Source organism: Aethalodelphis obliquidens, unplaced genomic scaffold (genome assembly GCF_003676395.1).
Source record: "Aethalodelphis obliquidens isolate GAN/ISIS:26980383/991018 unplaced genomic scaffold, ASM367639v1 scaffold1, whole genome shotgun sequence".
In the NCBI taxonomy this organism is placed as follows: domain Eukaryota; kingdom Metazoa; phylum Chordata; class Mammalia; order Artiodactyla; family Delphinidae; genus Aethalodelphis; species Aethalodelphis obliquidens.
The window spans coordinates 10,310,498-10,334,991 of record NW_020837945.1 but is presented as its reverse complement, the minus strand read 5'-3'; the positions used below and the strand labels follow the sequence as shown (position 1 = coordinate 10,334,991).

The window sequence follows — 24,494 nt, the reverse complement described above, 5'->3', positions numbered from 1 at the left end:
GCCTCTCACTCACCCTGTGCTGAGGCCAGCAGCTGAAGCCCTCGGAGACTCAGTTTCCCCACCTGTGAGGGGCTTGGGGGGCTGAAACGGCATCCAGACTCCAGCGTCGTTAATGCACCACCTGGCTCCTAGTAAGGCTCCTCTCCCCTGTCCCCTCAGAGAAAGGGTCCGTGTCCCGAGAGGGCCTGCTCCGTGCCACTCAGGCCCGAGTGCCCCATACGAGGGAGAAGGGCGGGCACAGCCCACGGAGCCGCCAGGACGAGGCCTGCCTCGGCCTCGGCCGAGGTGCAAAACGCCCTCAGCCCCTCACCTGGGGAGACATGGTTTCACCATCGACATGTACACCATTTCCGCGGCACCTGCACAGACTGCCAAACCGAATACAAGCCCTTTTCTGCCCGCCGAGCACCAGCCTCGCTCAGCGGGAGCACCCCGCCACCCTGCCCTGCGGAAGGCGCCCGCCAGCTGCTGCTCGGAAACCGGAGAGCCGAGCCTTGGAAACCGAGGATGCGCGGTTCTTCACCTTCGGGGCTGGGATTCAGGTTGGGCAAGCGCTCGCTCTCTAATGAGAGCTTCCATCCACACTCCCAGCCTGAAGAACGTTCTGCCAAGGGAAGTGCAGTGACGCCCACGCTGGGGCGCCACCCCCTAACACGTGCGCGCCAGCCAAGGCAGCGGCTGCCTCTGGTTGTCCCGTCCTCCCCGCCTGTCCCCACCGGCCTGTCCCAGCTTTCCCTTCCCGACCCACACGCTCCTGGTTTTCCTTTCCCACACATCAGGCCCGGGCTCCCGGGATTCCCAGCAGCAGGACCAGGAGGCCACACCCCGCGGGGGCATCACCCTCCCGCATCCCTCTAGCACCCTTCTTCGGAGGGCATGAACACACTGCGCCTGCCTCGAGGGGGCAGCCAGCACTGCCTGGTTCCTGGCCGTCCCTTCACCTCCAACACTCTGCATGTCCACGACGCTCTGGGAAGGTCTCTGGATGTACAGAGCAATGGATTTCTCCCTCTTAAAGGGTGCTGCCATCCCAGCTGGCCCCGACCCTTTTCTCCTCCCACTCTGCTGTGCCTGAAGTAATGACACAGTGAGACAGCCTGTTCTCTCCACATAAGGAGGGCACTCACCCCCGACGCTGGAGACAGAAGACGCTGCAATGCGCGGACTCCCATCTTTTCGGTTGGGAGATGGCGGGACCGGCAGTCCTGAGCCCAGTGTCCTGCTTCACTCCTAGAACGTGACACCCTACAGCGCCGCCAGCTCTGGTTAACTTTTTGTAAACATCTTTTTGGAGTAGTTTACGTCTTAAACGCAAGGCTTCTCCACACATAAAAAGACCCCAAGGAATGGCTCCGTTACGCTTCTCTGTTTTTTGAAAATCGGTAACCACTTGGATGTTTGCCGTCGGAGCAGCTGGGAGGAAGAGGCCGAGCTGCCTGGCCGCTCGGTGGCGGGTTCCTGTGCCAGGATCACTGGGTGTCTCTGGCTTGCGAGCTGGGGTGGGGGTGGGGATCGCGATCGGCTTCCTCTGTGCCTCCTGCCCCTCCTGCGGTCTCCCCCCCACCTCCCTGCGAGATCCGCACAAGAGGAATCGGCTCACCTAAGTCTGCAGCCATTTCGCACACCCCGAAGAACTGACCTTGACGTGAACTAATTGGGACGGCGACAGATTAACAGCACAGGTTGCTGAGGTGGAGTTTTGCGGCATCAAGGAGGCCTTTGAAGATAAGAGGCGCGTGTACTTTCATAAGCTCATCCCTGGTGCTCTGAACAAAGAACGCAAACTAATAAAGTCAGATGCGTCTGTGGGCGATCTACACTCACAGGGGAACATCGCCCCAAACTCTGATTCAGAAAGGCAAATGGAAATCTGCCGGAATTCTTTTAAACTCCAACACAGACCTCGGTTTTAAAACTGACACACACACACACACACACACACACACACACACACACACACACACACACACAGACACACACACACACACACAACTCTTGGTAATAAGCAGACTTCTGATGATCTGAAGGTCCACAGCTTCATGTACTGACTCAGAGAAAGTAAACGGCATTTCAAATACAACCTTCATCCTTTAATAGATGAGGTCACTCTGAGAAAGATGATACTGTGAGCCCAGCAGTGGGAAACCTCCCTCCAGAGGACCGCTTTGATTTACAAGGTCAAGGAAGGTTTTCTCAGAGAAGCGGTAGGTTTTTAGTGACTTGGACTAAAATGGAGACTTTTTAAAAATTAAAAGCTGAGTTTGAGAAAGCAGACAATTAGAAACTCCTGCTCAGCAATAGGGACGACCCCGGAGAACAGGGATCCTGGCGGCCTGCAGAAGCCAGGAGTCAGCACTGATTTGCTGATGAGGATAGAGGCCCAAGGGGCTGCCGTTTGTGGCCGACACTGACATCCTGTGTGGACCGACTGAACCCTTGTGAATTTCCCAGATGGGTCTCAACAAGGGCGGTTTCTCCTTCAGGGGACGCTGGACAATGTCCGGAGATGTTTTTGCTTGTTGCCACTGGGGTAAGGGGATGCTACTGGCATCTCGTGGGTGGAGGCCGGGGTGGGGTGCTATTAAACATCACCCAGTGCACAGGATGGCCCCCCAACAGCAGGGGACGATCCGGCCACAAATGCCAGTGGTGCCTTAGGGAAACCCAGCCCAGGGTAGGCATGCACAACCCCAGTGTCAAACCATGATGACAAAGCCGGACGCTGTGACTACCAGAGGTGCCCCCAGACTCAGAGAAATTTAATGCAGCACGTGGCCTGGGCCGAGCACAAGTGAAACTGAGGAGTGTTAAGAGATAAGGAGTGTGGCGGGCACCTTCTGGAGCCCTTCTGGGAACCAGGGGTGGCCATCCGTCTGCCGTCATGCTGCGGCCAGGGCTCTGTCCCCATGGCAGGGTTGGGGACTGCCGCTTTCTCACAGCCTCACGGCCTGGCACCCAGTCTCAGAGCTGGCATGCCGAGCCCCGGGCGAGCCGCAAGTGTAAACGACCGACAAGATCGCTTCTGAGCTGACCGCCGGCTTTGCCACCTGGGAAGGGACAGGCTAGCGCTTGCCTCTCCTGAGCCACCCGGGCATGAGTCACACGTAACCAGATAATGATGCAACTCACTGTCAACATTTCTAAGGTTTCATTCCAACATCTCAGGGAATGATAGAGCAGAAAGCAACCTCGGAGGCTTTTCGAGCCAGCCCCACGTCGGAGCAAGCTGAAGTGTGGCGAGGCGAGAGGACTGCCTCTTGTTCCCCACGGCAGCTTAGTGACAGGGCAGGGACATACCTTCTGGTTGCTCGTAGAGTGCTGCTCTTACTATATGATGATCGAAGCCATTTCCCCCTCGAACCTAGTTACCGTATGCTGACAAAACGAAGAAACTGGTCTAAATTTCAAAAAAGAAGAAAAAAATGCGCGCGCGCACACGCAGGTAAGTAATCTCCAAGTACGGTGCCGTTTGGTGGCTGGGGAGGGGTACCTTTTCCTGCTAACAGACCTGGGATTCTGAGCTTCGTGGGGCTGGCGGGAAGCCCTGACCCCATTTACGTCTCCTTTCCATCCTGAAACTGAGCCCAAACAACCCCAAGTCTCAAATAAAAGTTGATATCTGTTGCTGTGAATTCATGAATAATGCAACTCAAAATTAGGGAGGGAGGGAGGGGACCATTCCCGTGCCCCCCAGCCCCCGGCTGTGTTTTCGGCTGGGGGTCGCAAGGGGTGGGAGGCAGGGTCACACTGCCACCCTGGTTCTGCCTTTTCTTCTAATAGCCTTCAACTGCCAAGTGGCTGCAACCAACATGCCGATTTTAAACCCGTTTATGGAAAGTACCATACCCTCTTCTGCTCACATCACTTAAAATAATGAGTTAGGCGCAGTTGTATTAGCCTGTCTTTCAAGTGGATTAAATTCATGGGCTCGTTCTCCTGCAGTCTCGCAAGCTTTGGCCTGGCTGTCTGAACGTACAGATTAGACAGACGAGCACATGCCAGACGGCAATGAAACGCAATTACCTAGGCAAACTTTTGAAGGATTTGAGCCCTGGGGCACAGGCTGTTTACGACAGACTAAAAGCACCGTTTGTACTGAGCAAGACCAGTTGCCTCCGTCTTTTCGAGTTCTCGGTCCTGCCTCTGCCACTGGACTCCAGGCAGGATTTCTAGGGGCCTGATAACATCAGGCTTCTGTCCACACCTCAGCACCTCGGGGTCTTTACCCTGTTTTTCAACAAGAAAATGCAAGTACCAACAAAAGCCTATTATAACATCTTTCTTTGTGTTCACTGACTCTCCCCCGTTGGTTTATTTTTTGGTATTGTGTACCACCCCGAAAAAAGGCAGCGAGAAATCATCCTATAGCTAGTTGCTTGGCTCCGTATACGGCGTCTTTGGAAACGAACAACCTTTCCAATAAACAAGAACTTCCTGCCATCCTTGAAAAAGAGAGCAAACCAGCCTCAACAACACGTTCAAAGTACGTTCCCCTCTGTTGGAACTGAGGGACCAAGGGAGAGGAGACAAAAGTGGAAGGAAGATTGATAAGGAGGGTAGCAAATGGCTTTTCTGCTGCTGGCCCACATTCCAGCACTTTTTTCAGTTGGAGACCAGCGGGGCCAACACATGGGTTGGCGTGGCCCTTTGTCCACCAGCTGAAAACTATCATGTGACCATGAGAAGGGGTCTGGGGGAAGGGGGTTAACTGGACTTCTGTCGTCCTGTTAGGCACAGAGTGAAGCCGTCAAGGTGGTGGCAGGGAAAGGTTTCAGTGTTTGGGGACCCGAGGCCCTGAGGCCGGTCAGTGGGTCAGTTTGGGCAAGAGGCTGTGAGCACGGGTGGGAAGATAAGACGGGCTAGCAAGATAAAGAGTGAACTTGGAAGGATGGATTTGAAAAGTGCTGGAACCCAGAGGAACCTAGGGACGCTTCTGGGGAAGGAGGTGACACAGGGACACCTGAACACGGCGGGGGAGAGGGCAGAACACAGGCACCGGGGAGATGGCAGGGAGGTGGGGGCATGGCCTTAGGAGGAAGCAGTGGACAAACAGCCTAGTCCAACTTTGGGGTTCAAATCTGTAATTAAACAGGTGAACCCAGGTTCAGGCGTTTGAATGACAGGCCCGGGTGAGCTGTGTCAGGAGCTGAACGATGGCAAGGAAGGCAGGAGAGAGTTTGGCTTGCATGGGGCAGGGACAGCAAAAGGGAAAGGGTGGCTCTCTAGTTAACGGAAGCCGTAGAAGGTAACGAACGGGGGCAGAAGATTAGGAAGCGTAGAGACTTCCCAATTTCCTCTTTGTCGCAAAAGTGGAGAGAAAGGCCCCAGGGAGGGGTAGGTGTGCTGTCACCCCGGTAGGCCCAGCTGGGCTCCCTCCCCCAGGCTCCCAGCCAGGCTCTGGGAAGCGGAGAAAGGGCAAATCACGAAAGCAAGAAGCGAAAGTACCGAGGCTTGGTGCCTGCAAATCCTGCAAATCCTGAAAGCAGGGAACATGCTTCCTCAATGCCTCTTTCCTGAGCCCTTTCCCTGGAGATCCAGGCCAGGGTCGTGGGGTCTGGAGACGTCGGGGAGAGCGTTCCTGCCTGCCTGGAACTTCTAGGAGAACTTGGCATCCTTGGAAAACTGTGATTGCAGATGGGGAGGAGAGGGGCAGGTCGGTGGGGTGCTGTGTTGACCATCAGAGAGGCATCCCTCTGGTGGGTTTTGAGGTTTCGATGATCGCACCGCACAGAGGGAAACCTTAGGTGCTCGCTCCTGGGAGCCCATGACGGTTGGAGAAGCAGCAAACCTTCACCCTATCCAGTAACAACGGACAACATATGGGGAGGGGAGAAGGCAAAGTGAGAGGTCCCGGGGCTTCCCTGGTGGTGCAGTGGTTGAGAGTCTGCCTGCCGATGCAGGGGACACGGGTTCGTGCCCCGGTCCGGGAAGATCCCACATGCCGCGGAGCGGCTGGGCCCGTGAGCCATGGCCGCTGAGCCTGCGCGTCCGGAGCCTGTGCTCCGCAACGGGAGAGGCCACAGCAATGAGAGGCCCACGTACCGCAAAAAAAAAAAAAAAAAAAAAGTGAGAGGACCCGATAGACGGGTCCAGGAGTAGAGAAGGGGGGTCCGTTTGGTCCTTGGTGGGGACGAAGATGTCCTGAGGGAGATGGGGCAGGATTGGGGAGGTGGAGGGGGTTAGGGGTAGGGGCTTTCTGGGTGGGCCACCGGCATGGACCAAAGCAGGTGGGCAGGGCTGGCCACAGGTGCTCAGAGCCCAGAAGAAAAGGCAGGTAAAAGGACAGCTGCTCACAGCGTCGGGGCCCCAGCTTCCCTTCGGCTCGTCTGCTTGCCTTTCGGTCATTTCAGAGCACGGCGGGCTCAGGGAGGAACATCTCATGACCCAGAGAAGGCAGGACCTCGGCTGGAGGGGAAGCCAGGAAATCAGTGGCGAAGGTGCTCTTTTATTTCTGGACCAGGCCCCCTGTGGCCATCAGACATGGCAACATCTGCTTCCTCCGCCACGTTCCTCCACAGGTGACGTGCTTAGACAGGATGGGTTTTAGAAGGAGCCTGAGGGGAGGCTGGCCGTGCGATCCCGGCCTCCCTGAAGGCCAAGGTCTCAGCAGTGATGCCACCTCCCAGTGCACAGGATCCAAACCCAGGTTGGAGGGGAGCCAGACATCCCCAGATTTTCTGTCACTCATTGCTGTTTACATGCCTCACTCTGCTGCCCCTGCAAAGTTGTCCTTTGGTCCCTCTGGGGACATCGGCTGATAACATATATAGGTACCAGTTAAAAGTGATTTATGCTAAGAAAATGGCCGGGGCACACACTGCCGCTCGGCTAAGTCCTAGGTCTCAGATCTCCCCTGCTGTGTCTCCGAGGCTGAGGTAACAAGACAGCAGTGGGCCTTAGTGCTGACACAGTAGTTTGCAGGTTAGGAGGATGGGGCTGCCTGTTTCTTGTTGGCGAACAAGCCGAACAGAGGGACCACTGGTGCCCACATGCCTCCCAGCGTAGGTAAGAGCCTTGCTTAGTGAGAGGTCTTGGCCACCGGAGCCCCCTAGACACGACAGCTCCACAGGAGAGGAGTCACGAGGTGCTCCTGCATGGGCTCCCCACTGGCAGTGCTTGCAGGAAGGGGTAGATTATATAACTCTGGGAAACTCCTTTCTGGGCCGTTCTCCTATGGACCTCCACATCATGCATTCCTATGAAAAGCAAGTCATTTCAGGATGGCTTTGACCAACTAATGAGCACTCAGAGCCGCTGGCCTTGAGGGGTGCCAACCTGGACCCAGAAGAGGTCCTGCCCAGTGGTCGCCTCGAGTCAGGGTCTCGGGAGAACTGGATTTGCAAAGGGTCCGCAGACTTAGTGCTGGTGGCTGGCTCTGTCCTGTCTGTTGACGACAAGGGATCGGGGGGGCTGAATTGGGACAGAACAGTTTGCTGTTTCATCAGTGGATAAGGACAGAGCTAAAGACGAAGTCCCCTTCTGCTTTCTGCTCCAGTCACTGACACGTCAGCAATGGAAGGGAAAACCAGGAAGAGGAGACCCCATCGGTGTGGGAAGAGTTCAAGTGTCAGCCCCAGTTGCAGGAGCCGTACACCTAGCCCTAGGCACCCCGCTTCCCACTGCCTTGCTTAACCCGCCCGATGACTGAATTCATTCTCCAGCAGGCCCCGAGCTCCTTGTTTTGCAGTAGGAAATTCTCTTTCGTAAGAGGGCTACTGTTGGTATTGTTTATTTGTGTTTTTAAATTTCCAAAAATAAGGAGAGATTTATAAGATGGGGGGAGGGGAGGAGGGAGGCCAAGGTCTCAGCAGGGAGGCAGGGACCCCAGCATGTCCCAGCTGGAACATTTTAAATTTCCAAAAATAAGGAGAGATTTATAAGATGGGGGGAGGGGAGGAGGGAGGCCAAGGTCTCAGCAGGGAGGCAGCGACCCCAGCATGTCCCAGCCCCAGCACGTCCCAGGTTCGCCTCGGCTTCTCCTGGGCCCCCAGACCCCCCTCCACCCCTTCCCGTTCTGAATGCGAAAAGTAAGCAGCGTGAGCTGCCTGGGCTGGAGATGCGTCTAACAAGGCCCTCATTGTCTCAGACGGGTGTGAGATTGGAGTTGATTCCGGGCCAACACCTCCAGTCCCGGAGCCAGGTCTGTGAGCCGAAAACATGCACCAACCCTCCAGTAATACCACTGCAGCCAGCCACAGTCTCAACAATTTAAGACTTAACACACACAGCATAAATCAGAGGAGGATGGACCAGCCGACCGGCAGGTTCTTGGGTGGATGCCTTCAGACTGTCTGCAGATCAGACCCTGCCTGTTTGGGTTATTTGAGACTTTTTTTTTTTTTTTTTTTTGGTAATATAAAGATGAGAAACTGGGTGGAGCGGCGTGCAGAGGCATACTGGTGTTTGCCCTATCTTGTTCCAACGGCCCCTTTTTCTCCCTAAGTGCTGTTTTGCAGGGACGGCGCGGGAAGCTTCGCTTTGCTCTATCCAAATACTAAGAATGTGTTCAAGCTGGGCAGGACGGGCAGAAGGAAGCCGAGCCCTCCAATACGGGTGCCGTCTGTGTGACCTTCAGCAAGTCACTTAACCTTTCTGGGCTTCCAACTTATCCATCTAAATGAGGTGGCTGGCCATCTCATTCTGGCCTGTCTCTGATTCACTCACCTCCAGTGGTCAGAAGTTCAGAGTCATTGTAAGAACTGCCTAACTCAGAGGAAATCATCACCCTTGGGAGAAAATGTACGACTGCACTGAATGCTCTGTTTCTGAGTGGATCAGTTTCTTGGAGCAAGAAAAGGCCCGTCATTGGCCTTCTCTTATCTGTTCCTTAGGAGTGTGTGATCCTCAAAACCCGGAGCTCCAGGCCTCGGGGCAGGTGGTCAGGGTGCTCCGAGAGCCCAGCGCCGCCCGTGTCTCCTGTCGACCCTGAACTAAGTTTCATTTAGGAGAGGCCGCTATGGAGTCATGGGATCTCGGCCAAGGAAGGGAGCCCGGAAGCCACCCGTCAGTGCAGCACCTCAGGGAGAAAGGCATCTGGTCTCCGCTCATGGGATTCCTGCCACCGTCCTGGGTGGCTCTGGCCCGGGCATTCGTGCCCTTGACCCTGAGTTCACCAGCAAGGGCGTGGCCACCGCAGGGATGCTGGGGTCTGGCCAGGTGCCCTGGCTCTCACTGCCCGTTCAGGGAGTGAATGACATGGACTTGGCAGCATCCTGACCTGGGACGAGGAGGACTGTCACTCAGCCCCAGGCCCTGACACCCCACGCCTCGCTCCCGCAGCTGCGGCTGCGGCCCTGGCCCGTCTCACCCCACACCTGTTTGCTGGCCTGCTTCTGCCCCACGGCCTAGTTTGCAAGCAGGCTTTCAAGGCCTGGGCCTGGGGGTGGAATCAGCATGGGAGGCATTTACTTCAGATCACACAGGAGGGTGAAACGTGGTTCAAAGAACTCCTTTTGTAGATGGTTTGTACAAAATGCCTTAGAGGCTGACCTTCCACATCCTCTGAATGTGTCTGATTCATGCAAGTAAGGGGACAGGGTAGGGGTCACCCCTGGCTGCTGCCCACGTGGGCCCTGTGGACAGGGAGTGTCCTGTCAGCCTCCCCGCTGCCGTCTTCCCCCTCCCCACCCCGGAGTAGGGTTGGGGACGCTTGGCGGGGCTGAGAAGGACAGAGGGTGGCCTTGGGACAGGTGTTCTATCCTTGCCTTTTAAAAAAAAATCCCTACCGCTTCAGTATGAAATTCAACATTGAAAGGATGGAGACACAAGCACGTGATACCAAATCGAACCATGGGGATCCACCGTCTCATCGAGAAAGATAGGGAGAGGCAGAGCCGGCGTAAACGTCCTAATGCGCCCTCCGTACTCACAGCAGAGCCCACATTCTGTGCCCCCCCACGCCCCGCCCCAGGCAGAGAGACAGCAAGCCAGTAGGACGGGCACTGGACCAGGAACCCCAGGACTGTTCAGGTCCTCCTCCAAGTGGGCCAATCACTGATGCTTCCTGGGCCTCAGCGCCTCATGAGTGAAATAAAGGGCTTCTAGAAAGACATTTAAGGTCCCTTTCAACTATAAGAATTTTCCATTTGCATTTGACCCTGTGGAGAAGTGGGTATGTGCTCTCCTGTTAATTTACCCAAGGAAACTGAACTTGAACAGAGACGACACTAAGACCACCCTGCCCTTGTCTGCCCCAGGGCTATCATCACTCCCGGAAGTAAGGGGACACGGAAGAAGGTCATGATCACAGAGCAGCTGTGTGGCTCATAGGAGAGGACGGAAGTGCACCTCCCTGGTGAGGCACCAACGCCACCAACAAGAGCACGACAATAGCGATAACAGTAAAAAGCATAACACTGACCACTTACTGAGTGTTTAAAGTGCACCGGGCTCTACGTAAATACCTGACGAAAGTATATCTCAATCTCTGTGATGAGTTCGTGAGGCAGTGAGGGTAAATACCGCACGCCAGGCATCCAGTGCTTTGTGCATATGAACTCATTTCATCCTCGCACTCTCCCGTGAGCTGGGTACCGTCATTACCGTGCCTGATTTACAGATGGGGAACAGCGGTGCAGAGGACTGAAGTAATTCTTGCAAGGTCACCTAATTGGGAAGTGGCCAGCCGGGGATTTGAATTCCCATCATTTATATCCACATAGATCTTAGCATTAATCCATGGATCCAGGTTCTGCTCTCCTCATGCACTGCACTCTGGGGGTTCCCATGTTTTTTCTGATTCCCTTATGACGATAAGGTGGGAGGAACAGCTCCATCCCGACTGATGGGGTGGATGGACAGAAGAACTGGCATTCCGCTTTAACTTCTGCAGACCACTGAGTACTCCCGTGAACGACCAGGGAGAAAGTTTGAAAAATAAGAGAAATTCCTTATAGATTCTCTAAGGCGTCTCCGCCCACGGCCCTCCCCGCAAGGCGTGAAAGTATCAAATGAGGAAATCGGGAAGAGATTCTGGAATAAGAATAACAAGATTTCCTCTCCCTTCCACCTGAACTAGCCACCCGTAATTTTGCACTCATTCAATTTTAAAGTCATGCCTTGTAATTTGTGGAAAATCATATTAAACAGAGCCACGTCTGGGCAATGGCTTCTCCCACTTAGCAATATGTATGGCTCAGAAAGCCCAATCACACAGCAGAAATATTACCAAAAAAAGAAAGGGGGGCCTCTTAATCAGGGGGCAGAGTGGGAGGCTCTGGGACATCTCTGCTGGCTTCCTGAGAATGTTAGGCGTTAATCCCTGAGAGGCGCAGAATTACAGCCTATTAGAGTTAGGGCCACCTTGTTAATGACGTTCATGATCGGTGAGGGCCTGGGACTCACGGGCCTGCCAGCACCTGAGTGAGCACAGCAGGCAGGACCCTCAGGACCATGCCACGCACCTCGTGGGTGGCTAGTGGTGGGGGTAAATGAACCAACAATATCAGTCCTTCCAGAAACGTGAGCCATAATTATTTTGTCTCTGCCTTTAGTAAACGTGAGAGCTAGGCAATGTCCTCGTCATTCTGCGGTGGCCCCGGCTCCAATAACAACCCAGGTATAGACCCGATCACAGACATACGCTGCAGTTTCAAACCTGGGCGGGGGAAAGATCTGCACATTTCAAAAGCTTCTGCATTCATCCCAAAGATCCCAGCCCCGCTGGATGACCAACAGAAGCACGGCTTAAAACTCAGGCAACGATGGTTGTTCCACATAGCAGGCAATTGACAACAAAGTACGGATGAAGATTAACAGACCCTGAGAGGAACAATGCAAATAAACTACTTAATGGGCAGAAATGCCAAGTCGAGCCCTTGAGCTTGTGCTGACTTTTACAGATATTTTAATAACTTTATCGTTCTATAATTTGCCATCTGACATGGACAGAGAGATGCACTAATGGAGCATGCATGAGTGGCCGCAACAGTGAGATAACCCCCAGGAGACGTAATAAGACAATCACGTTCTCTTCCTTGTATGACCTACAACTCCAAGAAGCGCAATCACTAGTCGGATTATTTCTTCCTCCCTTTTTACCCCGAGATATTCTTTTGAAACCTCCCAAGCAGGTGTATGTGTGTAGCCCTTCCCAAGATGCATAGCATAAGCTCTCTCGGTCTTGATCTGGCCTTGGGATGATCAGGTTGAGCACATAAAGCTGGAGGGCAAAGAGGACTTCTTCTGCAGCAGGAACCAGCAAGTTACGGATCTGGGAAACTTCACTGCCCCAGATGGGTGAGCTGCTGACACCCAGAGTAGTGCTGACTCACCTGGGCCCCTCAGTTCCTCACACGCCTTTCCTAGGGACGCTCTGCCCTTTCGACACCTGGGTGGTCACACCCAGACGCCAAGGCAGAAGGACCATAGCGCATCCTCCTTCACGCTCCCAGAAGGACCCAGATCTTGTTAGCCAGACTTGATAACATCGACTTGTGGAGGCTCAGATCCAGTGACACTGGGTGGAAGGACCCGTGGTGTGCAGAAATAAGCCCTATTTCAGTCCGTGCTGGCGAGTGTTTTAATGCTCAGGTTTCCCGAGCTGTTAAGTGACCTGAGATGCACAGATCAGAGTCCCCCACTACCTCCTCCACCCTCTTGTTCACGCTTCCTCCAGGTGGGAAAGCAGGGGGTCCCATCTTAAGAAGGAGAATCAACTTTACAAAAGGGACAGTTAACTCTTGCTACTGATTGCAACTGGAGGATGTTTTGACAATCTTGAAATACTTGGAATGTTCTTATCCCCAAACCTGACCCTTAGGTGGTGTGAAATCACGGTGGGCCCTTGAGCCTGAGTCTGGAGGAAAGCACTGTCTTTTCTGCCCAATGATTCTCTCTCCTACCCATGGCTCATTCGGGGGCTTGGTGCCGTGGTTCTGTTTTCCCTGGAAACATGCTCATTTCTTTTAAACAATAAATGTTATATTCCATGCCATTTGGGAGAGGCTGAATTAGCTAACGCTCCATCTGAAGACTTTCCATAGCTTGATAATCAACAATCAACTGGATAAGAAGTGGTACTTTCCTTTTTTCCTCCCCCCTATCAATTGTCAGGAGTGCCCAAAGAAACAGAAAATAAACATGATTGGCCAATGTTTGTTTTTAGGGTGCGTTCTATACTGGTTTTTTTTTTTAAATTATTATTATTTTGTTTTATTTACTGTGGCTGGTAACTGAATCTCTAGTATCAAAACATCAAATGTTCTGCCAGAAGGAGATTATGGAAGAAAAGTCTATGCTAGGAAACTGGGTTTGTCAGTGAAGACTTTATTTACAGGAGTTTTGCAATCCAGATCTTTAATCTCCATAACAATTGAGCTGTTCTAGGGCTTTGAAAGCAATTGTTCAATAATAAGAAGGCTCAGGTAGGGCTCCATAGAGAATGGGCTTGAGGACATGGGGAGGTTAAGCTGGGACGAAGTGAGAGAGTGGCATGGACATACATACACTACCAAATGTAAAATAGATAGCTAGTGGGAAGCAGCCGCACAGCACAGGGAGATCAGTTCGGTGCTTTGTGACCACCTAGAGGGGTGGGATAGGGAGGGTGGGAGGGAGACGCAAGAGGGAGGAGATATGGGGATATATGTATATGTATAGCTGATTCACTTTGTTATACAGCAGAAACTAACACAATACTGTAAAGCAATTATACTCCAATAAAGATGTTAAAAAAAAAAAAAAAGGAAAGCTCACGTAGGGCTAAAGCTTTGCAAATAAAATGTGAAAATATAATACAAATATACACTGAGCTGTCTCTGAACAGTTGATAACCCCCCTGCCTCCCTACATTTTCCCCCTAAAAGTCAGGCTGCAGTGCTCCGAGGGTCAGAGGGAAGTAAGGGAAGATAGACGTAATTACAGTTCCTCAGCATTATTTAAATCATATGTGTTGAATTTTAAAGAGCCCTAAAATAACTGAATTACAGTGGGCCTGCATTTCTGTTCCATGATGTGAGGGAAAATAATGCAAATGAGGAAAACCAGCTCCGTTTGGAGAACTACAACCGACAAGAAAACACAATGGGTCGTTTTCTCACCAGAGCCTTTTTTTTCCCCCTTATCGGCGTATATTGTTTGCCCCTCTCTTGGTACAAACTTTTGGTAAACTTTGATACTACTTCACGGCCGCAGTCAAAGTTTTGTTTTTAAATATCCAAATGTGAAAGGCTATCTTCGGGTGATTTGTAAACGTGGGATTATGAGATATGCAAAGTGAATCACCAGCCTTTCGCAATGGGTTTCTGGTCAACAGCACCTCGCAATAAAGCCATTTTTAACAAGGCAGCTTGTTCAAAACAACAGTGATATGCTGAGCTCCAGGAGACCACATTCTTGAGTCCCTCCCAACTGGCTGGCTGTGGTCCCCGTGTCATCTTCTGTCCCTATGCTTACTCCCAGCCGCGATGTCATGAGCTTTTGGGGGCCAGGGCCAGAGGCACCCAGGCCTGCTTTTCACGGCTCCCATGACACAGGGGAGAATCCCTTTTCTCTATCACTGCTGGGCCCTCTGATTCCATCAGCATAGGTGTCTAGAAAATGTTAAGAAATATCTGATCTCATGTAGAAAAAAAACATACATTCTCGTGGCTGGAAAATGAAAGTACCGTGATACTGAGTTCCAGTAAATGATGGCCTGAAGTGAGAGTAGCTGGAAGATGTGCTTGATTATGCGTGGCATAAGACACTTGAGTTCACAGTTACCTGCCCATCATATCTGTTCTGGGGCAGTGGACAAGGGAAAGTGATCTCTGGACTCACCTGATGCCCTGTATCCGTTCCACCTTGGTGTAATGGGTAGAATGGTGGCCCTGCAAAGGTATGTCCATGCTCCGACCCACGGAACTGTGAACGTGACCTTATTTGGAAAAAGGGTCTTTGCGGATGTAATTAAGTGAAGGATTTCGAGATGAGATCCTCTGGGTTATCTAGAGGGCGCCTAATTCCAATCACAAGTGTCTTTAGAGAAGGAGCGGGAGGTGACACAGAGAAAGAGGCCATGTGAAGATGGAGGCGAAGATTGGAGTGATGCGGCCACAAGCCAAGGGACACTAGGAGCCACCAGAGGTTGCAAGAGACAAGAAAGGATCCTTCCCTGGGAACTTCAAAGGGAGTAGGGCACCTTGATTTTGGATCCCGGCCTCCAGAACTGGAAGAGAATAAATGTCTGTTGTTTTAGGCCACCGAGTTTGTGGCAACTTGTTACAGCAATCACAGGAAACTAATGGACATGGTGTGGTGCTGCTGATGATAAAAGCCCACAGTTACTAAGTGTTACCCATGGGCTGGCTCTCATGCCCACTGCTTCACCTTTCACAGTGGTTCTAGGATCTCCAAGTATAATTATTACTCCCATTCTGCAGATAGGGAAAGTAAGGCTTTAAGAGGTTAAGTAACTTGCCAAAAGTCCTACGGTAATACGTGGTGGAGGCCAGTTTTGGGCCAAGGTGGCCTGCCTGTTGAGCCCTCATTCTTAGCCACCAGGCTCTGCTATCTTTCTTGGACGAGAGATTTTCAGCTTAACCTTCCTGCTGTTGTACCACTGATGACAGATAAGTGCTCCAACCACAGCTTTGTTAAACACTTATTCTTTTGAACAAAACCTTTGTGCATTTGTGAGTGTGCGTGTGAGTGTGCGTGTGTCTATTATCATTAGGTGTTGATAATAATAACTGAGTGTGTGCTGGCCCATAGATCACAAGAAGAAGGGAACATTTCAGAAGATATCAAATCCATGGAAGGAATATTTTATCATTAGGATCAAACCCTAAAATGAACCCTTCATTCCTCTAATTAGAAAAGATGTCCACAGGCATTAACAACATGCTCTGGAAAGCATGGTCTGATCACCTTGAGTGACATCCATGAAAACACTTGGTCTGAAAACGCGGTCCCACTAAAATGTGGTTTATGATTACTAGGGTGCTGACAGCTCACGAGGTTGGCGGCTCCTTTGAAGGGCTGGTTTATTAAGTACTTAGCTGAGGGGTGCTTGTAAAGACATCACAGGCATCAGAGCAGTGCTGTTCAAGGGAGTTCTGTGTTGGTGACCGTTCCGTCCATAAATAGAGCACGGAGGAAACGTAAGGCTGGTCACCACTCTGAGCACCGCTCCGTAAGTCACTCCAGGCAGCGGATGGGAAGCAAGGGCAGCTGACACGCTGCAGCCACATCAGACTCAACAAAGGCCACAGGCGGATTAGGAAGCCAAGGCCCGAGGGCCTTTTTTAAAGGAAAAAAATGAAGACTTAGCTTTCTCCCCATCCTTCATCCCCATTTTTTAAATGCCTACGATGCAATTGATTAGCAGGGGCTTTTCAAGCTTTCCTTAAACTTTGTTTATGTGGCATCAGCCCAGAAGACGGAAAACAGTAACTGAGTTCTCAGTTCCTCTAGTTCTAGTAACTTGTAACCTCTCTGCCTGCTGGTGAGGAAGAAGGGGGATGCGGCTGCGGCGCCCACCAACCCGCTTACACCCCACGCGAAAGCTCTTCATTTTGAGTTCATTCCACTGTTTTTCCTCTCTTCCCTGCCCCCCTTCCTTCTTACATTTATTTATTTTTATTTATTCATGGGAACACCCGATTCAGGCTTGTTTTCCGTGTAAGATTCTGGTGTTGTAGACCTTGAAAGGCTCTCAAACTCTACTATACCTAGATACGAGTTATTTTTAGATCACTCCCTTACGCAGAAGAACGTCCGGTGTTTGACTGAGGGTAGCCTCTACTTCCAAGGTATTCCAACAGCTCCCGCCCCTGCCCTCCCACCCACTTTGTTTTTGAGCTTCCAGAATTGCTAGAAGAGAGAGGAAGGAGAGAGAGAGAGAGACAGAGAAAGAGGAAAGGGGAGGGAAGAGACGTTGTGCATTTTGATATTTACCCCTGAGGCTGGAAAGGGCATTTATCTCTCCTCCTACAGAAAAGTGAAAAGGTTCTTTTTTTTTGTTTTTTGTTTTCTTTCGTCAATCCAGCTGATAAAGATTGACATAAGTAACCTGGTACAGCTGAGATTCAGTATCTCAAAAAGCTACACAGACAACAGGCACCAGAAAATGGTGTAGCCAAAGTAACTTTAACTTGTAGGGTAACTCACTAGCAAAACAAAATCATTTGGAATACTAAAATTCAGGAGGTGATATAAGAGGTCAAGGCCCCTCCGGACATACAGAAGTCTTAGAGCAAGGCACCCACACTCCTGCAGGCTGATCAGACGTTGCCGGAGTCTGGAGGTTAAGAAGGCCTCGGTCCCAATGGACCCCACAAGCGAGACTCTTTCATGCAAGAAGGCCAGGCAGTTACCCCAATAAAGTAAACAGAGTGGCTGGGAAGCTCTCTCGCTGCCCCCGCATCCTTCCTTCACTCATGCTTAGAGAGTCATTATTCTGCGTTCAGTTTTCTTTTCTCCCCATCTTTAAAAACAAATGTACACATCTCCAAAGGAGGGAATTTATTCAGATGCCCACCACAGAGTCCAGCCCTAAAGTTATTATTATCAACACCTAATGATAATAGAACACAGTCTTTACAGGCCTGCCGGGTGAGTGACCAGCCCAGCACTGCTCCCGTCTCCCCTTTGGTGATTGGCATTTTACTTGACACTGGTCACCCCTGTGTCTAATTGATTCTTGATCCAAGAGTGAGAGCCGGGGAGAAACTGCCACCCACCGGGACTGGCTTTGGAGCCAGAAAGGTCTGCGTCTGAGTCCAAGTCCTTCACTTCCAACCTTGGAGATCTGGGCAGTTGTTAACCTCTGAGGTTCAGTTTCTCTGTCTATGAACCACACCACAGGATTGTAGGTATAACACAATGTACACAAAAGGTCTGACTTGTTTCAAAATATGTCATAACTGTTCCAATTAAAGAGTTAAACCTTGTGTCTCGATGTTGATGGCAACACACACAAGAACAAAACTCGGCCTCTTAGTTTCTCTGGTTTTGACGGTTTTCTGCACCAGTAGATTTCACCCCGTCTCCATTTTCCCAGAAAGGAGGGACTTATGTAGCTTAAATGCGGTTCATCATTTTTGGTAAATCAGGAGTCAGAGTCTTAAAATGACGTGCTCGGGTTGCCTGAAGCCATCTCTAGCGGGTAGGTGTGGCCGCATCGGCAGCAGTGCCCTGTGGGTCTAGATTCTGCCCTGGTCCATCTTGGAAAAGGACATGTGTCAGCTTTCTTTCCCGTGACTGTAAAAGAATTCTAAAACTCGGCTGTGGAAGTTCATGATGATGTCCTGACTTACTTAAACGCGTAGCCACGACAAAATGGCTTTCTGTTCAATTTTAAAGACCTGGTAAAGTAGGAAGTTGAGATTAACCTCAGCCCTTTTATAGCTGAAACCTCAACAAATAAACAGTGGTTTGGTGGCATGGCAACCTGGCCCCCTTTCCCATCTGCACCCTGCTTCAGATCATTTGAGATGTCTATTTTGGGTGACTCTCAAGCACATCTCCTTCTAGATACATAGAGGCATTATTCTATATCTGTGATTTCGTACTGAAGGAGTTAAAGGGCCAGGCATGACCCTCTGATGAAATCCTAGCAAGACAGGGTGTAGCAGCCTATCAACTCGTGATCTCTCCGAGCCCGTAACTGTCGACAACTCCGCCGGGCTGTATACATCCACACATTGGTACGGCACTGCTGTAAAACTGCTCTGACTACTTTGGGGAGGTTTTGCTTCCAACTACTGCTGCCATTTCAAAGCGAGGCATAAACACATGCTGAATTTTTATATAAAGCATCTTCTTAAATATAATACAGAAGCTCTAGCGCTAAGCTGGGAAAATAACCATTTTCCTGTCCATCAAGAACAAAATGAAGGTTCTGGCTGAAAGAGACTTTACTGTTATCCTTGTTAACTTTCTAACTTCAGGGAGAAAAAACTCCCAAGGGTCTACTCAAAACAGGACGAAGGTGAAAAAGCATTTTCTTATGGAAAAAAGAAAGAAAGACTAAGGAAAAGTAGATTTACATGAAAATCTCCCAGATACTTATTTTTTAAAAGTTGTTCCTACAATTTTACAAGTGACACCCTGAACGGCAAATCATGTTTTGGAAGGAAAGAACGTCAGCGATGTAGTTAACACATTCTCTCGAGTAGCAGCTAAGCCTCCAGGGCACTCTAAAAGCAAGTTATTATTACTTAGATGTTGCAGAAGTACAAAGTTTTTAAAAGGAACAAGAAACGGGGTTAAACCTGATACTCTGCTAAGCGTACAGTATTCCAAAGAGCTGAGGAATGCCCGTCCGTGGCAGTGCCTCCGCCTGAGAGATGCTGGCTGCTGAGGACAAGAATTCAGCACCTCACCCTGCCGTTTTCTTCTTGGTAAAGAGAGTGTATCTGACCAGGAGGGAAATCAGATCTGATTCACTCTTCACCAAAACTGAAACCAAGCCGAATTCATGGTGGCGATTTCCACTTGCCCCCATGTGGTTACATTTTCCATTGCCTTTCAAAATGCTTACTATTTTTAGTTCCAATAGCAGTAGAAAAAGGCAAATCCCTTTATCAACCTAGTAGTAGAAATGGTCAGTTATGTCATGAGAGAATAAGAGAGCAGAAGTCTCCTCTTAGATGTTACAGATGGAATCCTGAAGATGACATAAATGAATGTAAATGGCCCTAAACACAAGATCCAGCCATCCCCTGGAGAATTTTATTCTATTTAGAAGAAAAGTGGCATTTTCCCCTCAAGTCCATCTCTCTCACTTAATGTGCCGTTTCATCTAATTTCTCATACACACTTGCATTTTGGAATTAAAAAAAAAATCTATATGCATATTTTGAATAAGTATGCAATGATTGAGCACCAGGACACCAATGGTTTCATGGGACCTCTTCTTAAATACACCTAAGATGAAACTGTAGTTGAGAGGCAGCCCCCCAAAATCAAGCTGAGGTTTCTGTGGTCCACAAAAGGGCGACTCTACAGAGAGGCCACTTAACAGCTGTCTGCATAGTATCTTATGGGAGGAGTTCTCTGGGAATTTCCCCCGCAAATAAAAATAACTTCCCCCAGAATCATGACTGTGAGAGTGAATGGCATGGACCATCGGGCTCTGAGAAAGAGGGTGGGTGTGACTTTAAGGGCCCCACATGTGCTAATCCCAAAAGAAACCTACGGGCTGGAAACCCTAAAGGACTTAGGATGCTTGCACATCTCACAATACAACTCAAACAGAGAAAACACCCGGGAAAGCTAATTTCTGCTGTCCCAGAAGGGCAAGGAGCATTCCCCTTGCTGGCCACCTGCCCTTTCCCCCAGATGTGTTGCTTATCTCTTCCTTCGAGTTAAACAAGCCTGACCCTTTGAGAAAGGAATCTTACTGTGACCCTACCATACACAGCTGTGTCCTGCACAGCACCGAGAAAACGACTGCCTTTCGGAAATTTGACATGGTATCACAGAGCAAATAATCATTGACGTCAGTGCTTTCTACAGTGTAAATGAACTCTGTGTATTATCTAATTTGGCACAGTGGGTTTTATGCAATTACTGTATTTTACAGTGTTTTTGCAATTGCCAGCTAACCCCACGGTGGGAGGGGGGATAACCCGCCTTCTTTATTGATTGCAGGCTTACGAATTGCAATGAATACCCTCGATGGGGTGGCGTCCAGACACTCTTCCTATTTCTTTACATTTGCCAAAGCACGTATAGTAAATACAAACCCCTCAAGTAATCAGTAAGAACTTGAAACATCCTGACCTTCACCTGGCCTGATGTATGTGTATGTGTGTGTGTGTGTGTGTGTGTGTCTTCAAGCCAAGGAGGTAAGAAAATAACCTAGCCAAAGATAAGCTTAAAAAATTCGAGATCTGATCTACACAGCGATACGTATCTGTCCATATCCTCTCCATACCCTCTGTAGCAGTGCCTTTCAATCTGGGGTCTTGTTACCACGCAGATCAGACTCAGCGGGTCTGGGGCGGGCCGAAGACTCTGCTGTTAACAAGCTGCCAGGCTGCTGGTCCGGGGACCAGCCGTTTCTGAGTGCGGACGAGGAGCCACAACCGGCCTGGGTGGGTTCCGCCCAAGGGTGAGGCGGGAAGCGGGCTCTGTCCGTCCGGGTACTTACCCTGCATCTGACTCTGAGGCTGAGGGTTAAAGGCAGTGGAGTGGTTCAAGGAGGCCCGAGGGTTGGGTGTAGGGGCCGGATGGTGTGGGCTGACCCTCATGGCCGTGCGCCGCAGCTGCTCCAGTTCACTGAGCCGCTCGGAAAAGGACAAGCTCCCGGGCTTGGTCTGATCATCTAGTTTCTGACGATGTCCTATTGCGGGGAGGGGGTGGGGAGGGGAGAGGGAGGCAAGAGATCAGAAAAGGTACCGTGGATTTGCTGAAACTCGGGCTTTTCTCGTCTTTCCCCTCCCTCTCCCCTCACCCCCAGCGTGGGTCTGCTGGAGATCCGCACACTTAGCTGCTCCCGGGGTCGGGGGGGGGGGGGGGTTCGGGGCCGCTGTCCCCACGGCAGACTGGGGCCCCTTCTGTCACACTGGCCGCTGGGCGCTCCGCCCAGACTGGGTCCCAGCACCCAGCCCAACCCTCTGTGCCCGTCTCCACTGGGCGGGATGCGGTGGGCACGCGGGGCTTGGTGGCGGTGGCGGCATGGAGGGAAGGGGCATTCGCTGTTGGCACTTGGCCAGGAAAGGAGCCCTGCCAGTGGCATCGGAACAGCTGCCCCAGCTGCACACCCAACCCCGGGCAGGTTTCAGAGGCAGCAATGTGGGCCCTGGAGCTTAGAGGCGCGCCCCTTCTAACAGGAAGCGAGGTGTGGCTGCAAGCCCACAGCCCTGGGAGGTCAGATTTCCTGTTAAGTGCAGGGCACGGGTGGCCCCTCTCCTCTGCTAGCAAGCTTTGCATGAGCATCCTTTCTTCCCTGAAGCCGACTTCCCCAGCTTCGGCCTTGTCCAGTCCAAGACTCCCAGCAGGCCGGGCCCACTGGAGCCCAAAGGGAGCCGCCAGCAGGTTGGCCGGGCTTCCCCAGGGGGCTCAGGGATCCGGGGTGGGGAGTCGGGCCCCTCAGCATCTGTAGACACAGCAAGTGTCCTCGCCTCGCTCCTGGTCTAAATTGCTATCACCGGGCTGCAGCGGGCAGAGGCCATTCACTCAAGAAGGGCCAGGGGGGTTGGGCCTTAATCCTTCATCAAAATGTCTTTACACCAGAGACTCAGGCGTGTCAAGCAGAGCTGAGGCTCCCAGGTACTGATGTAACCACGGGGGGGGGGGGGGGGGGTGGAGTCATTCCTCTTTCAGAGTGGCTGCCCTCCTCCTCCTTACTTTGAACCAGGATGGTTCGAAGAGTCACTGACCAATTTCACAAAACCCTCGCCGGATTGTCAAGTGGCCTCAAACCAAGATTGGAGAAGCAGCCTCCTTGCTGCCACGCTCAAGTGCCCTTTCGCACACCCGACCCAGTCCTCAGTGAGGAAGAAGATCCCTTGATTCCATGCCCCCCAGCCCGGCGTGGGAGTCGGGGTGGGAGACGTATATTTTAGCCCAGCTCCCGCTGCTACGATTATAAAATTAAAATTTATAACTTGTATTATGGTTCCAAATCTCCGTGGTTTGCCGTTTCTTCCTGCTGCCAGGCCCCATGGCACAGTTGACACTGTCTCAAATTCCAGACCAGAAAAAGGACGCACTATATTGCAGTGATTTTATCATGAACAAGACCTGTTTTGGCTCCGAGATGAGGAAAAATACTTAAGCATAATATTTGTGTAGTTCAAATGCAACGCTCCCTCTTTTCATGTGTCACCAAGGCAAATCTGGACTCTGATTCAGCCCCACAGCCCACAGTACTCGGTCTGAACACAAGGCAGCCTGAGTCACGCGGGCCCAGCACACATGTGAGAGGCCTCTTACCCGCTGAGTATTTTAAGCACCGGCCTTGTGGGCGAAAGGCCATGGGGCCAGGTCCCGGAACAACCCCTATCGTCCCTTTCCCTCAGAAGTACGAAAACATCTTTTTCTAGAACATTCTATTTCGGTCCACCATGGACTCATCTGTGGTCCCTGGATGGAGCTTCCCTTGACTCCTCCTTCCTCTTATCTCTGTGATACATTCTCGGCTTCCCGATGGCTAGACTGAAAAATCTGAAGTTTTCTCGTAGAAGAGCAAACAATGCCAACTCAAAAGCCATCCCAGGCGTAGTAATTCAGCCCTTTAAATGCCTACCATGACCTGGTGTTAGGGGTCAAGCAGGGAAGGAGGCAGGACAAATGATTCTGGAAAGTTCTACCTCCTCAGAAAGAATGCCGGTTGGCAAAGCTTTGGAGTCTCCGGCCAGCCTTTGAAGAGAGGCCTTCCATTGTGTCTGCCTCAGTCACCAATCTTGAGTGCCATCACACACCACCAAGAAACCAAACGGGAATAAGTCATTGCAGGTGACAGCCACTACTGCGGCCAGGAGCAACGTGAGATTACTTTTTCTTTACGAGACCCCTCTCATTGCCCTATGCTTAAAAAAAAAATAAAAGAAAGCTTTCAACACGTGAGCAACTTCTGCACCAGCTGACACCTGCCAAAGCCGTAGTCATTTACAGAGATTAACTGATGACTGTCTGCTCCACTAGGAATGTTCGGGCATAGCTCTCAGAGAAAACAATTCTTCACTCTAAGCTATTTCTTAAGCCCTGAGAGTTGCAGGGCTGAGTTTAATGCTGGAGGAGGGGATGAGAGTTCATCTCACACCCTCCCCGTGCTGTGATCCACAGAGTAAGTAAGAGCGTTACTGCCCTCCCAAGGAACCCTGGGCCCCTTCCTCACTACTAGTGCTAGAGAGCTGTAACACCAAGGCACGGGGGAAATAAAAAGCATTATCATATTAAAGGTGTGGTTCTGATGTGTTTATAAGCTAGATCAAAGGAAGACCTCATTCCTCTTTTCTGAAACCATCAGATTTCGTGCGCCAAAGAGCAATGTTTTGCGTGAAACGTAGAAGCTTCTGATATAAACTTTCAAGCTGGGGGAAATGAGTGCGTTATGTCTCCAGTTTCCTGTATCTGTGTGCGATTAGCCCCCTGAATTTTAAATACAGGAGTATGGAAAATGTCCACGATCAAGTTCACTTTTCTTCTTTCTTACTGACTACTGGGCCTCAGAGGGCAATAGGGAATTCAACCCCGGTGGTAGAATTACGCAATGAAGCCTCAAACACGTGCATGCTGGCAGCCTGGCTTTTTGAACACGTTGGAAGTCAGCTGTGTATGTCTACGTGGTGGTCCTGAAAATAGTGGCTACCTCAAGATTTCACACTGGGACATCTTACTGAATCTTTAGCAGAGTTGAAAGAGATCCGAAACTACGTTTCTCTATTACTATTTTCACATTTTCCAAAAAGTACTTGATTAGAATTTTATATATATGCAAAACTATACGAAGCCAAAAGAACAAAAAAAGAATAAAAACAAACTAATCCCATCTGCTCAATTTTACGTCTTCATTCCAAAGACATATGTCCTGCCGTCTTCTGGAATGGGTGCCCAACGGG

At 50.9% G+C, this 24,494-nt stretch overlaps 1 protein-coding gene across 4 annotated transcripts in view; it reads right to left on the bottom strand.

The window, feature by feature from the left end:
* RUNX1 (RUNX family transcription factor 1) overlaps positions 1-24,494 on the bottom strand; it is a 244,355-nt gene that overhangs the window by 17,702 nt on the left and 202,159 nt on the right. For 3 of the 4 annotated variants that reach the window (XM_027100709.1, XM_027100727.1, XM_027100718.1), the window contains one exon: positions 21,080-21,271. The exons of the other annotated variant lie outside the window; for it this stretch is intronic. In XM_027100709.1, coding sequence (XP_026956510.1) covers positions 21,080-21,271 — 192 coding nt within the window. The remainder of the gene's footprint in view (positions 1-21,079; positions 21,272-24,494) is intronic. 4 annotated transcript variants of the gene reach the window in all.